This window comes from Gekko japonicus, unplaced genomic scaffold (genome assembly GCF_001447785.1).
Source record: "Gekko japonicus isolate JY-2015 unplaced genomic scaffold, Gekko_japonicus_V1.1 scaffold188, whole genome shotgun sequence".
Lineage (NCBI taxonomy): Eukaryota > Metazoa > Chordata > Lepidosauria > Squamata > Gekkonidae > Gekko > Gekko japonicus.
The window spans coordinates 607257-622831 of NW_015163098.1; the positions used below are offsets into that span (position 1 = coordinate 607257).

Here is a 15575-nt window from a genome sequence, read left to right on the forward strand (position 1 = left end):
GCTCGCTAGTCTCCCATTGGTGTGAAGCACAGAGACCACGAAGAAGATAAACAGGTTGCTTACCAGTAACTGGTGATCTTCGAGTGGTCATCTGTGCATTCACACCACCCGCCCTCCTTCCCCTCTGCTGTCAGCTCCTGATTTTTTGATAGGTGTTGATTGGCGGCGGTGCTTTGAAGGAACTGGCGGGATCTCCGCGCCCGTCCCCTCTGAGCATGCGCGCTGGGGTTCCTGCGCATGCTCAGTGGGACTCGCGCGAAAATCCTTTGAAACATAGCTTGCTACAGCACCGGTCGGGTCAGCGCAGGCGCACTAAACCCATTGGTGTGAATGCACAGATGACCACTCGAAGATCACCAGTTACTGGTAAGCAACCTGTTTTTCTTAAGCCACATTCCCATTCCTTTTGTTGTGTGCCACTTTAGGCCAAGCCAATAGAACAGACCCATGACAAATTACAAGCTTGTTACACTAGGGAACTAGCTAAGCTATCATAGCTCACATGAATGGTAGACTTCTCAGTAATTGTTTTCTGTCAGGCTATTTTGCCATGATTCCCCTTTTGTTCCAGTTTCTCAAGGCCTTTCCTACTTAAAAACAAACACACAGAGAGAGAAGAGAACTCAAGAATGTGACAGCTGCAAATGCAAACCAGATTACACCTTAATTAATACCATTCAGGAAGCAATGTTTGCAGCTGTGAAAGGAGCTGTCTAATCCAGACTCTCTTCATTCCTCTTACTGCTTTTAAGAGCTATGGAAAGGATGTCATTCCTCAAGAACATGAAGTATATTTGTCATTGAAAGACCTTTCTCCAATGTCATCTTCTGCACAAAATTGTTATTGTTCTTTTTTAAACAACAAAAACCCTGAAGCTATATATGATATTATTTTCCTCAGAGGAGCTGCAAACAGGCAATTCAAAACCCACTTCTTCCCATCCACAAGCAAAATGATGCTCAACACATTTGCTTTGTAAATTGTAATACGGGAGTTTAGGACAGAAACACAAACTTTTAACGGTATTGTCAATTCATTTTCAAGGTTAAGAATAAATCTGTTTGTTCATTTTCTCAAGCTCTCCCTTCTAACTTTAGTATACCCACTTACACATCTAGCATGCAGTTGTGGCAGTTAACAACACTAGTATTTAAAAGGATGAGGGCATGTCTGACTTTTTCTATAACTATGCACAGAGAAACATAATTAAAAGAGAACAGCCTTACTTCTTGTGCTTCCTTCTTCCAGACAATGCAGAGAAAGTATGGAAGGTGGGGCAATTGCAGGAATATTATTGAAAGGACATGCCCCTGGAGACTCATCCTCTGTTTTACATGCTAATAGGGACAATAGCATTGCCTTAGGAAATGCTGTAAGATTTTGAGAGTGGTGGCTGGGGAGGATGGGATTTGGGGAGGATGTGATATCATTTCTGAGCAATGCTTTACGAATTTCCCCTAATCTTTATGGTAAAGCCTATCGAGACATAGGGAGATTCCTAGACTATCACTATGGAGGCCATTTTCCACCCATTTTCTCAAGGGTGGGGGACTGAGGTCAAGGGCAGGCATTTACCCATTGCAGTCAGGCAAATGGCAAGCCCATATGTCAGTCATAATTCATAGACATACTTACAGTTTGGTGCACAGTTGCCAGACTGCTAAGATGCTCCACAGAAGAAGCTTCCCTCAGGACCCACTGCTCAGACCTAATCCTCATATTATATGAAAGAAAATTGTGTGGCTTGGCCAGGTCCTGAGCCCATAGAGTGACAAAGGCCTAGGGTTGCCATATTGTGGTGGATCAGGTTATACCTGGAATCTGGGCCTGCCACTTGGCATTTGTTTGGCCTATTCGCTGACCTGGATTCCGAACTTTAAAGTAGGGGGGGGGGAGAGAGAGAGAGAAAGGCCCTAGGCCTTCCAAGGTGGGAAGAAAGAAGGCAAAAAGTGAATACAGTTTTCTGATTAATCTATGAAGTGGAAACAGGTCTGTTCTACCTTCTCTTTGTTTTGTCCAATGAAAGAATTCATGGCTGTGGTTGCTGGGGTCTGCAGTAATTGGCAGCTCCATTTGTGATTTCTGCTTCCTAAGCTCTGTCTTCTAAAAGGAAGGACTTTTAAGAAAATAATCAGAGTTTCCAACATTAAAAATAAACAGCAATAATATAATAAAAACTGAGCATCCTTCTTTAAAACAATAAAAAGTAGGGATGCCATGCCAGTGTCCAGGTTGGACCTGAGGATTCCCCCAGAATTATAACTTATCTCCAGACTACAGAGATCAGTTCTGCTGGAGAAAATGAATGTTTTGAAGAAGAAGAAGAGATTGGATTTATACCCCACCCTTCACTACCGAAAGATGTCTCAGAGCGGCTTACAAACTCCTTTCCCTTCCCCTCCCCACAACAGACACCCTGTGAGGTAGGCGAGGCTGAGAGAGCTCTGACAGAAACTGCTCTTTTTTCAAGAAAAGCTGTGCCAGAACTATGGCTTGCCCAAGGTCATCCAGCCAGGTGAAGGTGGAGGAGTGGGGAATCAAACCTGGTTCTCCCATATTAGTGTCCGCACACTTAACCACTACACCAAACTGGCAGGTGGACTCTATGGCATTGTACCCCACTGAGGTCTGTGTCCTCCCCAGGCTCCATCCCTAAATCTCCAGGAATTTCCCAACATGGATCTGGCAACCCTAGTCCTCCATCTCTGCTGGTGGCCAGGGGGGACCTGACAGCCCTAATAAAAAGGCAGTGTATATTGATCACTTTCTGCAGCAGAAAAACATGTAACAGACAACTCTGAGCCCAAGTCGCCCAATCTTTGGATACTTAAAACCAGTGACTGAACCTTTGAACGGGCAAAACAGATCTTTGTACAAACCTGAAAAGGGTCCCAGGTTTGTGGGGTGAAATTGAGATCTAAGGAAAAAAAAATTGGGAGCTGTAAAAAATCCAAAAATGATAAAAGGTGCGTCTGTAGCTTTAACCAACAGATTCCTTCGGTGGCTGTTGGTAGGCAACCACAGTCAGACTGGGTTCTGTCAGTAAAAGGTAGGGGGAGGAGGCATTTCCAGGCCTATTTTGGCCTTTGAGGGCCAGGCCTGAGTCTAGGGTTGCCAGCTCCAGGTTGGGAAGCTCCTGCAGATTTTGTCATGCAAAGTGAGGAGGGCAGGGTTTGGGGAGGGGAGAGGCCTCAACTGAATATAATGCCATAGAGTCCACTTTCCAAACCAGCCATTTTCTCCACAGGGAGACAGATCTCTGTTGTCTGGAGTTCAGTTGTCATTCTGGGGGATCTCCAGGTCCCAACTGGAGGCTGGCAACCCTAGGCCTGACAGCAGCCTCTGGGTGACTTGATACCACCTGACTTGCATGACAACTAGGCCTGGCTGCTTGCTACTGTTCAACAGCTGCCACCTTATGAAAGCCAGTGTGGTATAGCAGTTATAGCTTCAGACTAGGGTCTGGGAGAGCCATGTTTCAAGCTACCGTCTGAAACTGTAGAACAGGAGTATCTTTATTTTATTTGAAGGATGATGTGTACTTGGCCAGCAGCCTTCAGAGACCCAGATGTGCTTTCACCATTGTAAGAACAGCACTATACATGGAGTCACAAGTGCAAGGTTTCTCTTCTTCTTCCAAGTCTTAAAAACTCACTAGTTATTGAAGGTTAGATGGCACACGGGAAACCAAGTTCATCCTCTTTATAGCTGACCATTAAAAATATGGCAGAGACAATGAAGGAGAGGCATTCTGAATATTCCGGCCACTATATGTTGTGATCGCATTCAAAATTCAACAGAAACACAAAAAGCTCCTTTAATGCACTTGTGTGAAAAATGCCTGATGAAAAAAGTAATGATATCAGAGTAAACACTAGGCAATTAGTTGAAGCAAAATAAATGTGGAGTAAATGATGAAGCCATTAGTAAACATTCATCAGATCTCTGAATATCAGTGCTGGAAGCGTGTTTATTTGTGATTTGGGAATACTGTACAATTGCTGAGCTTTAAAGTGCCTTTGATTAGGTTTCATTGAAAGGACTGCTTCTGCTTACGCTTGACTTTCTCCCCCTAAAATTATTACAAGTGGAGCATTATCTTCCTGGCTATTGTTACAGAGGCATATAATGATAACTGGGAAATGTGGCAATCAAATAGCTCCATGAGTGCTTCACGAGTTACATTTGGCAGAATGACTTCACTGCCTTCAAGTTTGCTATGAGACTCTGTTGATCTGACTCACAGTCATGCCAGTTCCTATGGCTATGGGGAATGCAAAATTAGGGCACTCTTACTAGGTGAAATCACTTAGCCCTCTTTGCCTTTGATCTACTGTATGAAACAGCTGTGGGATGTGATAGAAATAAATCACAACTTTAAAAAAAATGGAAATGGCTCTACTTTAAATATAGAGGTGCTATGGCTTGTTGAAAAGAAATGTAGTTCCAGTTCAAAAGATACTGAGCTCATTAGTATCCACCATATAAATCAGCCATGCTGTCCGGGTTAAATTGAACTCCCATTTTAAATCCTAATATCTGCATGATGCTCAAAACTCAGTGGTTTACAATGACTATAATTAGAAATGATAGCCCCCAATCAAAATAACCTTAAAATGTAACAATTCAAGCAGCCCTCTTATCAATCAGCTACATTGAATTAATACAGGTGTGTGTGCTGAGACTTATCTTCTACAATGTTTTCTTTGTGCCTTTGCAAATTTAGGGAACCAAGCTAGTTGCAAAACAAACCTCGGCTTTATAGCAGCCAATTTTCAGGGTGACCTACAGATGACCCCAGTTTTGTGTCAAGCGGCAGAGACCTAAGCTACAGCAATGTACCGAACTGCCATAAAACTAACAAAGGGGTTCAAAATGACCCAGATTTGAAGTTTCACATCATGCTAGGATTGTTACTCACTTAGGGTAGGGCTGAAGCTCAGTGGTAGAGAATCTATTTGCATGCAGAATATCCAAGGTTCAGTTCCGACATCTCCAGGTACAAGGATCATTAGCAAGAACAGTGAAAAACCTCTACCTGAGACCCTAGAGAGCTGACACTAGTCAGAGTGGACATCATGGACCAATGGTCTCATGTGCTATAGAATCGTAGAGTTGGAAGGGACCGCCAGGGTCATCTAGTCCAACCCCTTATGTGTATGACCTAAACATTAAAAAAAAATCCTGATCTCCAATACACTTTTAGCTAAAATTTTATGTGTATTTAGAAAATGGCATGTTAAGACAAAATTCCAGTCTGGCTTTCCATCCTCTTATTCGTTTCAATAAGGGTCAGTTATACCCCAATGATGTTCTATTATTTTCATTTTTTTTTAAAGAAAACTTATGGCACTCCATTATTCTTGAGAAGTACATAAAATATGAAGTGGCACAGAATTGCTTAAAAAAAAGGTTTATCTCTGAACATCTTCCTGGGTAGCGTGCAACTTTATTAGGTGATGGGTATTCTTAAGTGAAAAATAGCTCTATAAAAGCCAGCAGGATGGTTCTGGACAATTGGCGATCATCTTGTATGAGTTAGAATGCAGGCTGAAGTCATTCAGATCATTGTTTGTACTGGTTATACATTTGTGGTGAGCCATAAACACAATTTTTAGTGATAGTACCAATAATCAATATTGATTTATTATTTATCTCTCTATATAATAATTGTGTTTTGGGGTGGCACTTTGTAGCTCTCCCATTGGCTGTGCAATGTGCTCCCTCAGCCATTGGCCCATCAGCTGCCACTCAAGAGTACTCATGTGCCATTGGCCGAGTGCTGGGTCTGCTCCTCTTCCCCGCCCACTCCCCCTTCACTCACTGTGCCCTGTTGGAATTACTGGCAAACGGCTTTCTCTCTTGATGAAGATGCTTCTCCTGCTTGCCTCCTGTGTGGGAGTAACTTTTCCCTCAGTGGCTGTTGGTAGGTGTAGTGAAATGGCAGTTACCTGTGTTTGTAAAAGGGCTGCCATCTGTGGTTGTTTTTTTAAAATGTTCCCCCATAAGTATTTAACTAAGCTGTAGTTCCAGAGAGGGGCCTGCAGGGTATCACTCACTGGGTTGAATAGGGCTTCATCATCTGCTGGCCTACAGTTCCCAGCTGCCCCAAGGCCAAAAAGTGCGGGAAAAGAGGGACTGTTCCAAGGGGCAGGGCAGCATCAATATAGACTCCAGCATATCCAGGGAGGAGACAGTCTTTGTCCTACAGGAGGATAGGAAACGGTCCTGCTGCCTGTGCTGACGAGATGGGGTTGCCAACTCCAGGTTGGGAAATTCCTGGGGATTTCAGGGGTGGAGCCTGGAGAGGGTGGGGTTTGAGGAGGTCGCCACAGCAAATTGATGCTGAGTGCCCAAGGCCTTGGCACTCTCCCAGAGCCTCTTTCTAGAGCTCATTGTATTTATTTCCACAACGAGCCTTATTCCTAGTTTAGTATATTTCTATTATAACTTCAAAACCCCCAACTGAGGTGGCAAGAACTTGTCAAATGCTTTTGATCATGATTTGATTATGTACAGTATTTGTAATTCCATCCAGATATATCCAAATAATAAACTATGATGACATGAATAGGCCACTACTGGCACATAAACTTTACATTAACGTACCTTTTGGCACACCAAAACGGTTGCATATATCTGCCCTTCTAATTCACTTCTCTGGTTTGTACTATGTATTTTTACAATTTCCTTAGTAAACAATCAGTTGGACAGGTAACGGGGCCATCCAGAAAGACTGAAGGGCATTTCAGAGAATGCAGTAAGCACTGCCTGCTTCCCCCTCCCACTGCAGACCTCCACAATGCCTTTCTTTCTTTCTTTCTTTCTTTCTTTCTTTCTTTCTTTCTTTCTTTCTTTCTTTCTTTCTTTCTTTCTTTCTTTCTTTCTTTCACTTTTACCCCACCCTCCCCATTGAAGCGGCTCAGGGAGGCTTACATAAAACTACTAAAACCATATATATTTCAATATAAAATACATATTCAATTTAAAATCATTAATGTATCATCGGCGGTAGGATATAATAAAGTGCATTTAAAATAGTTTCAACTGGCAGATCAGCACAGGCTTGGCCGATAGGTGCCGCTCCTACTGGAACGCCTGCCGGAAAAGCTCTGTTTTCATGGCCCTGTGGAAGTGCTGGAGGTCCCGCAGGGCCCTGATCTCACCAGGGAGCTCATTCCAGTAAGTCAGTGCCACCAGGGAGAATGTCCTGGTCCTGGTTGATGTTAACCTAGCATCCTTAGGACCAGGGAGGACCAGGCGGTTTTGAGTTCCTGATCACAGTGCTCTCTGGGGGACATGCGGGGAGAGGCGGTCCCTCAGGTAGACAGGCCCCTACCATAAAGGGCTTTAAAGGTCAAAAGCAGCACCTTGAAGCGAACATGGAATGCTATTGGCAGCCAGTGCAGTGACTTTAGCAGGTTGGATGTGCTCCCGCATAGGGAGGCCCATCAACAGCCTGCCCAACGCATTCTGCACCAGCTGTAGCTTCCAGAGTTGCCCCAAGGGCAGCCCCATGTAGAGAGCATTGCAGTAATCCAACCTCAAGGTGACCATTGCATGGATCATTGATGCCAGATCTTTGCGTTCAAGGAAGAGAACCAACTGCCTAATCAGCCACAGATGGCAGAAGGCTGCCTTGGCAGTGGCTGCTACCTGGGCCTCCATTGTCAAGGAGGCATTCTTGAGGGTCCACTGGCCGCCTCCCAGGACCAACATTTTGATGAGTACAGTGGGTGGTGGGAATCAGGAGGAATTGTCACACACTCTTGAGAAAACTTCAGGGCACTTAAGTTTTCTTATTCAGCCCATTCTTAAAAAAACTTCCAAAAAGTCATTTCTTGAAAACAATCCCAATTCGCAGTGTTTCTTCTCCTAATCTCTTAGAAAGTGCTCTTGGAAACCACAGCATTTCACTAAGTTTCTTTAAAACTCAATGCCACTAATTCCCAGGGCTATTTTTGGGCAGGAACGCACAGGAATGGAGTTCCGGCTGGCTCCCGAGTTGGCCACGCCCAGCAGGAACTCATTAGCATAATAGACCACACCCAACAGCAGAAATTCATTAGGATTGGCTACAATTAGGGGTGTGTGGCCTAACATGCAAAGGAGTTCCTGCTCCAAAAAAAAAGCCCTGGGTTTTGTTAACAAACAAGGTAAAGAGAATAAGAAGCAAAAGGTGGGTGTGGCTGGGTGACCACACTTCTGGTAACATGGGGGTGTAGCCTAATATACAAATGAGCTGTGCTGTCAGTGATGTGGCCTAATATGCTAATGTGTTTCTGCTGTTGGGTGTGGCCTATTATGCTAATGAGTTCCTGCTGGGCTTTTTCTACAAAAAAAGCCCTGCTAATCTATGGTATGACCCACAAGTTGAGTGAAATCAAAATCTTCCCTGGATGAGAATGAGATTTACAACAGTCTATTAAAGATTCCCAAGCCTACAAAACTGCTTTCAGAATGCCCCAAGGAATAATATTTTTACTCCACATCAGCAAAGCATTTCAATAGACACTTCTTTATTTGAAATGGAATGCATATTGAAAAATAAATCACATCTCTCAGAAATCATTTGAATCGTATTTACACACATTTGTTTGATAACACTCATTTCAGCTCACAATAGAATATGCCAGAAAACATTTGGTACAGCACTGCAGCTAATTTGCAAAAGTCATTATTTGCATACTATAAACTACAAAAGAGGGGTTCCTTCTACAATGTAATGGAGAAAACACTGGGATGATTTTTCTTCTTCTTCTGAATACAAAGGCCTTTTCATACATGCACTCTTGGGCTTCTTTTCCCCCCCACAGAATAATCCTTACCATACAGAGGCAAAGTTACTTTTCACCAATACATTTTCACCAGTACATTTCTGGAGCCGATATAAAGCTGATCTTTCACTTGTGGCAAATCATGTAGGAGCCTGTTGGTAAACAGTCAGTGCACTCTGCTTCATTCATGTACCATTCTTTATCATGACGAGCACCACAAAGAATAAGCTTTAAAGGGTGAATGAATAATCCCTCCAATAATTAACAAATCACCGCAGTCTGGATTTCTTTGGTGAATTTGGGGCCTTCTTTATGAGCAGGTCTGTGTACATGGCACAAGTTTTTCATGGTGATAAGAGAATGCAGTCTTGTAAACCAATTTGTTGACTACATCTTGCACAATTAAGTATTTGCCTAATAGGCACAATTAAACGGCAGCTTTTCCTGGGCAGCTATAATTGTTATTTGATTTCCAAGATACCTCTCTCAGCCAGTATTTTATTTCTGTATTTCCTTGTGAGGCTTTGGTGACAAACCTCAAGTGGGGTTTATAGTGTAATCCTAGGCATATCTACTTGGAAGTAAATCACCTTGGTTCCTAGTAATTGTGACTGAGGGTTGTAAGCTAAATCTGTTGGTGTCAGTCCAGGACTGACCTCTGCTTTATTATCCAGAATGTACTACAAAGGCTCAGCAATGTCTTCAGTTAACTCCATTGGGAATGAAGTTAAAATTCTATAGGTAAAATGAAGCAAAGCCCAATGAAAACTGTGCAGAAAAGGAAAATAGCCCAAGGCTATTTCACTTCACACAAGAGAAATATGACAGGAATAAAAAAAATAATTCTAGACAGCAACGAAGTTTGGCCTTCAGATGCGACTCTGCCAAAGACAACCCACAGCAAGGATGGTTATCCCAGAGGTCACAGCCGCAGCATGCCTCCCTCAATACAGTCCATAGTTTCCTGCATAGAAACTATGCCGGGTTGCCTGCATAGAGTTAGATCTTTCTCTGTAGGTGTTCCCTGTAACCAGTGATACACAGTATGCAAATAACTCTTCAAGAGATAACATGGCTTGAATTTACAAGAAGATCTGAGCAGGCATCAAAAGTGCTCTTGAAAAATAAAGGCAGCCAGTACTATGACTGGAGATTTCTCCTTCCCCCTCCATCAGTGTTTTTCATTACAGCATGAGTTGTAATACCAAGAAACTCAGAATGGATTTGAATATTTTAGTCCAAATCCTACTTCTGGAACAATAAATTTAAGCACTGAGGTGGAGGCTCTATTCAATTTGGGCAGAGAAACAAAGGAGAGCAAAAATTATCATATAAAGCCTACTTCCATCTCCACTTGTGTCTTTGGGTAATTACGAAAGATTTCATTACATTTTGGATAAGACCACATAAGGAAATTAGGAATGCTCACACCCTTCATCCATAGTCTACACTTGTTATCGCTAAGAGCTACAGCTAGTTATTAATCACCAGCCAGGATTAGGACTCAGAGGACTGCATTCAGATACATAATATTTCAAGGTACACCAGGACTATCACTAATCTGAGGTTAATGGGGGCAAAATGCTTTTCACAAAATCAGACATGGAAGAAGAAACGGGAAAATCACATGGTATCCTTCAAAAGAGAACAGCTGGACCAGTGATCATACCAAGTTTGCAAATCTTCTTTTTCTCTTATTCAGTTAAACCTCACTAGAAACCTTGTATTTGAATGAACTCCTGGACATTTTTTAAAGAAACAAAGGTATTAGAAGCCGTTTAACATTAAGACTTAAAACAGTGCAGTCCTGTATAGACTTACTCTAGTCTAAACTCACTGAAATGAAAGAGCTTAGTCTTCAGTAACTTTGCATAGGATTACACTGTAAATTACATATGCCAACCAACACAAATGTGTTGAAATTGTCTATGTGCTTAAAGGCTTCATTATTTTTTTAACTTCAGTGGACTTAGAATGATGTCACTCTGCTTAGGATACCACTGCAATAGGGTTGTTAGCCTCCTCTGATGGAGGTGAGAGTCCTCCACTGGTAGGCCCTGCCCCCTGCTGCCAATCAGCTGATCAGTGGGAGGGGGACTTACCAGGAGAAAGAAGTCCCACTTGACATGTGATGTCATTTCTGGGGTGCACAAGAAGTGATGTAATCATGTTGGTAACATCCAGGTGACGCTCTAGTATTTGGGGGGAAACTCTATGGTAGGAGCCGTTTTTGCCCAAATACCAGAGTATCGCTGCGACATTCCTGTGCATGCTGGAAGTGACATCACTGGCAATGTCATCTGGGCCTCCCTCCCTCTCCAGGTATGTCCGCCCCAATCCCCCACCGGTTTCCACGAGGGACCTGACAACCCTACACTGCAAAATGTTTACCAAGTTGATGGCGATCTGAGCCCAATCAAGTACAATGCTGGGAACAAGCTTAAGCAGGTCCACTAAGCAGCATCTGCCAGGCAGCAGCATCTGGAGAAGCAGGTCCACCTTTGCAAGGAGTGTGAGCACTTGAGAGAGATGGTCCAAGTGCCAGAAAGAGGAGGCTCCCACCTAGAAACCTCAGAGGGAACTGCAAGTCTCCTACCCACCCTGGAAGTTGCAGAACTGAAGGAACAGTTCGAGAATGAGAAACTGCAAGTGGAGCTCTACAAAACACGTTATAACCAGACAGGATACTGGTTTGACATGAGAAGTGAGAATCAGTACCAGCTCACCCTGCTGTACACTGAGTGCAGGGAAGACTGCTTGATGCAGCTGCTGGGAACAGAATTTTCCCAGACTGTCCACAAGATGATTGACCTCCATCTGCACCAACAGAAGAGCATTCCAGTTTCCCTCAGCACCCTCACCCTGGACCTCTTCAGCCGCCAGACCACAGCTTAGCCCAGCTTCAGTCACTTTTGCCATCCTTCTGCCCAGGGATTGCCAGGACTGATTAGCCTGTCTTCCCATTGCCCAGGTTGTCAGGGGAATGGGACCCGTTTCTCGACTTCAGTCACCTGTTTTAAGTATCCAGATTTTGTGGCCACCCTTTCCACTAAGCCCTTGGGTTTGGGCTGAAGGAGTAACCAAAGAAATATGGGTGGGTGGGTCTTGTTTGTTCTTTTGAGGTCCAGGCAGTTTTGCACAGGCTGTACCCTTCAAATCCAGGACAGCTCCACACTGATGATTCCTTCGCTAAAACTGACAGAACTTCAGGTGTTTGTTAAACATTACCAAAACTTTCTTTGACAAACAAAAGGGCTTTCCAGATGTTTGATGATGACTAGAATCCCAGTATCTCACAAGAGCATCTTGCAAAGAGAGAACTGGGAGACAGCTAACCATCTTGAGAGAATAAAAATTGGATTATTGCAAGTCCACATGACAAGTTCCTAGTTCTGGCCCAGCCTGTTAGCAAAGAAATTTTTTTAAAGTGGATTACGTATCAGTCTTTAGGCCTTCCTTTTTAGATCGAGGCATTTCCTATTTATTCCTCCCTTGTATACTGCTCAGCAGTCACCGCAGGGCTTTCTCCTTCTTTGCCTATTGGGACTCGCTCTGAAGCCCAAAGAACAAAGGTAGTGGTGATGTTTCTGCTCTTTGGCTGAATCGGGATTTTCTCCTGCTCACTGCCAGTGATTGATTAGCTCTCCTTAACTTTTGTGTGTGTGTGTGTGTAATTGCTCTTCCTTACTCAGGGGTTATGGGCTTTGTAAAGTCCAAAATTGTGTCCCATGTTTAAATGGGATAAGGAGAGCCACCAAATAAAGAACAATTTTTTAAAAAAAAATAAGCAGGTCTGCTAAGAAATAAGGCCCCTCTCATTCAATGGGACCTATCACCAAGAAAGTATTCTTAGGACTGCAGCCTTTGAGAAACTTTAGAAGTAGGGTCCCAAATTTCAATAACAGTTCTCACTATTTGTTCTACTATTAAAAATGTATTTTTAATTCAAATCTATTCTCCTTGCTAGCCAATGAAGTTGAATTTCTTTAGTGTGTGCATGAAACTGGAACCCAAGTGGTATACCAAAGTGTATAGACTAATACACAATATAATACTATCCAGATGGATATGTAATAAAAATTAAAATAACCTAGAGATCAAGTTCCAAGTTATTGCTCACCTTGGAAAAGAGGCTCTTCTTCTGCATTATGACTGTGATAAAGATCTTTGACACACAGGGATACACTTCACATGTTGATTTCATGAGTCTTTTACTGGTAGGAATTAAAACCAGAGTAGTGTATGTGAAAAATTAACCAGGAAGTTCACTTTTGGGTAAATTTCTTCATTTCACCTGTATTCCATCTTCAATTTTCTCCTGCCTCTAAGGGTAGCAATATATATAGCCAATGCAATTATGCTCTGTGCCTGATTAATTTCTAGATGGCATACATTCAGAAATATTCTACATTTAAAAAAAATAATAATAATAAATAAACATAAAAAACAAAACACATTAGAATAAAAATGACAGTGCAGTGTGCGTCCTTTGGGGCCCAGCAAGTCAAATAATCCTCATGAGTAGCAGTAATAACCTAAAGGAGTTGAAATGCTTTCCCAGAGCAGCGATGAACTGTACCAAAAACAGGAAGACTCCGGTGGTTGAACTGATGCTCTCCCGTGTCACCGTGCTCCTTTCATTTGTCAAGTCTGTGACCAACCGATAAAGGGTCCACCTTGCTTGCAGGTGCCTTTTGGATTCAACCTGTAAGAACACAATACAGCGACCTGAGTAACCTAACAGTTTTGAGACACCCTCACCGCTTACACCTTTAAACCCAACAGTGACACTGCAAGGCACATGGACTCTTGCAGAGTATCTTTGCAAGAGGCAGCAGCCTAAACAAAGCTTCTTGCAGAAGATGTCACAGCTAGGCTTAGCTCCCTTTATCCCACACTACCCCAGGGCTGATTCACCTTTTTTTTCTGTACAGGCAGACAGTCCTGGCTGTCCTTGGGCACAGGCTCACAAGGACAATCATAACATAATAACTAGTTGATCTTGGATACAACTGACAACAACTTCCGAGATTACAGTCAGTCCTCTTCCAGCCCTTGCAATAACGGGACTGCCACCAAGCCATTCGCAGGGGTGCTGGTTTACCCATTCAAGTTCCCCTCCTAACAACACTCCCGGCTGGGAACTATTCAGGATCACCGCATGAGCCAGCATCTAGTCTGCGCTGCTGATTTACAAACTCTAAGACTCTTGGATGGAACTGGGGGTGTGTGGAGGATAAAAAAAATCAAAGGAAGACTGGAAGCAGCAAGCGTTGAAAGATGTGCATGCACTGGAAAGGCAGCAAAATGGGTTAATACTCTGAGTGCTCTTGAGACTTGCTAGTTAGGCCACAGAATTCCTAAATTAAGAGAGTTCCCAAATTAAGGGAGGCAAACAGCTCACCCTGCAGCCTGCTTATCTACCTACACAGAACCCATCCCACAGAAAAAGAGCAGAGAGCAAATAGTTCACTATTATTTGGAAGGGAAACTGCATGGTACAACACAAGGGGCGAAAGATGCATCTTTTAAAGAGGTGCTTCACAGGTTACCCTTAACAACGCAGCAACAATTCCGTGTAGAAAAAGCCATGAAACCCCCAAGATCAACTGTATCCATCACACACAGGATTATGTACGTTTTGCATGTACTGAAACACGTGTGCTTCTCAAGCTTAGAGGATAACCCGTGAAGTGACCCCTAAGCCCGGCTTTCCCAAGGTGGCACCACTCGCCCCTTTGCCTCTAGGCAAGCGGCTGCAGCCCGGCTGGCGGGCAACAGTGCCAGCGAAAGCGTCTGAACCGGACGCCGCGGGGCTTCCCACCAAAGAGCGGCTCCCTCCCTGCCTGTGGTGGGCTGCCTGTGGTGGGGCCGACCCGGGGCAGGGTCCCTCCGTCGTACCTGAAGGCGGCCGGGGCGAGGGGCGGCCGGCCGGAGCCGGGCTAGGCGGAGTTGGAGGCGCTGCGGAGGCGGGGCCCGTGCTGCTGGACGAGGTGCTGCTGCTTCTGCCGGGTGGACTTGACGGCCAGGATGGCCTGGCGGTTCTTGTACTGCACCAGCTGCAGCGTGATCTCGGCGTTCCAGCCCTGCTCCTGCGGGCACCGAAAGTCGATCTCCTTGCCCTCGGCCATCACCACCGTGAAGTAGACGTACTTTCCCTTCCGCTCCACGCAGTCCACCGTCTTCATGGTGGAGAAGGGCAGCTCCTTGATCTTGGCCGCCGCCGCCTCCACGCCCGGCGGGGCCGCCGCCGCCGACAGCACCACCGGCGGCTCCTGCTGCTGGGGCGGCTTGGGCGGGATGAGCAGCAGCCCCTCCTCGGTGAGGATGCAGCGCTTCTTCTTCCACAGCTGCAGCAAGCCGTCGCTCCGCTTCTCCAGCACGCCTTCCTTCACCGGCGTGCAGCCGCCCTCCAGCATCCTCCCGCCGGCGGGCAAAGTTCCCGCAAGACGGCTTCAGCCCGGCGAGCGCTCCGACCAGGGGCTCTCCTGCTACGCCCGGGGCCGCTCTCCCTTCCCGGCTTCACCGAGCGCCACTGACCGACGTCGCTTCCCTCGCGCCGCTTTTGAACGCGGCTTTCCCAGCCCAGAGTGACACCCGGGCGGGGGCGACCCCCCCCCCAAAAAAGGCCGGCCCTCTCAGGGAAGCCCCGCGCTCGCCTCTAGCCTCAGGCGGGGAGGGGCGGGGACTCGGGGCTGGCCCCGCCTCTCCCGGCCTGGGTCGTGTCGCTCAAAGCACAGTAGCAACAAAGAACAAAGCGCTTCTGCAGCATTGGCTGCTTGCCCCCCCCCCCCCCC

At 45.0% G+C, this 15575-nt stretch overlaps 1 protein-coding gene and 1 pseudogene across 1 annotated transcript; one reads left to right on the forward strand and one right to left on the reverse strand.

The window, feature by feature from the left end:
• The first annotated feature begins 11041 nt into the window (after positions 1-11041).
• On the forward strand, positions 11042-11699 carry LOC107106501 (annotated as a pseudogene).
• A 1538-nt stretch (positions 11700-13237) lies between these two features.
• Positions 13238-15304, reverse strand: PHLDA1 (pleckstrin homology-like domain, family A, member 1). Its single transcript, XM_015406660.1, has 2 exons — positions 14680-15304; positions 13238-13483 (listed from the first exon to the last, which is right to left on the reverse strand). The coding sequence occupies exon 1, from the start codon at positions 15195-15197 to the stop codon at positions 14721-14723; it is 477 nt and encodes a 158-aa protein (XP_015262146.1). The 5' UTR covers positions 15198-15304; the 3' UTR covers positions 13238-13483; positions 14680-14720.
• Positions 15305-15575: the final 271 nt, after the last annotated feature.

Coding starts and splice junctions, on each gene's coding strand:
- PHLDA1 (XM_015406660.1), bottom strand. CDS start 15,197: ATGCTGGAGGGCGGCTGCACGCCGGTGAAGGAAGGCGTGCTGGAGAAG.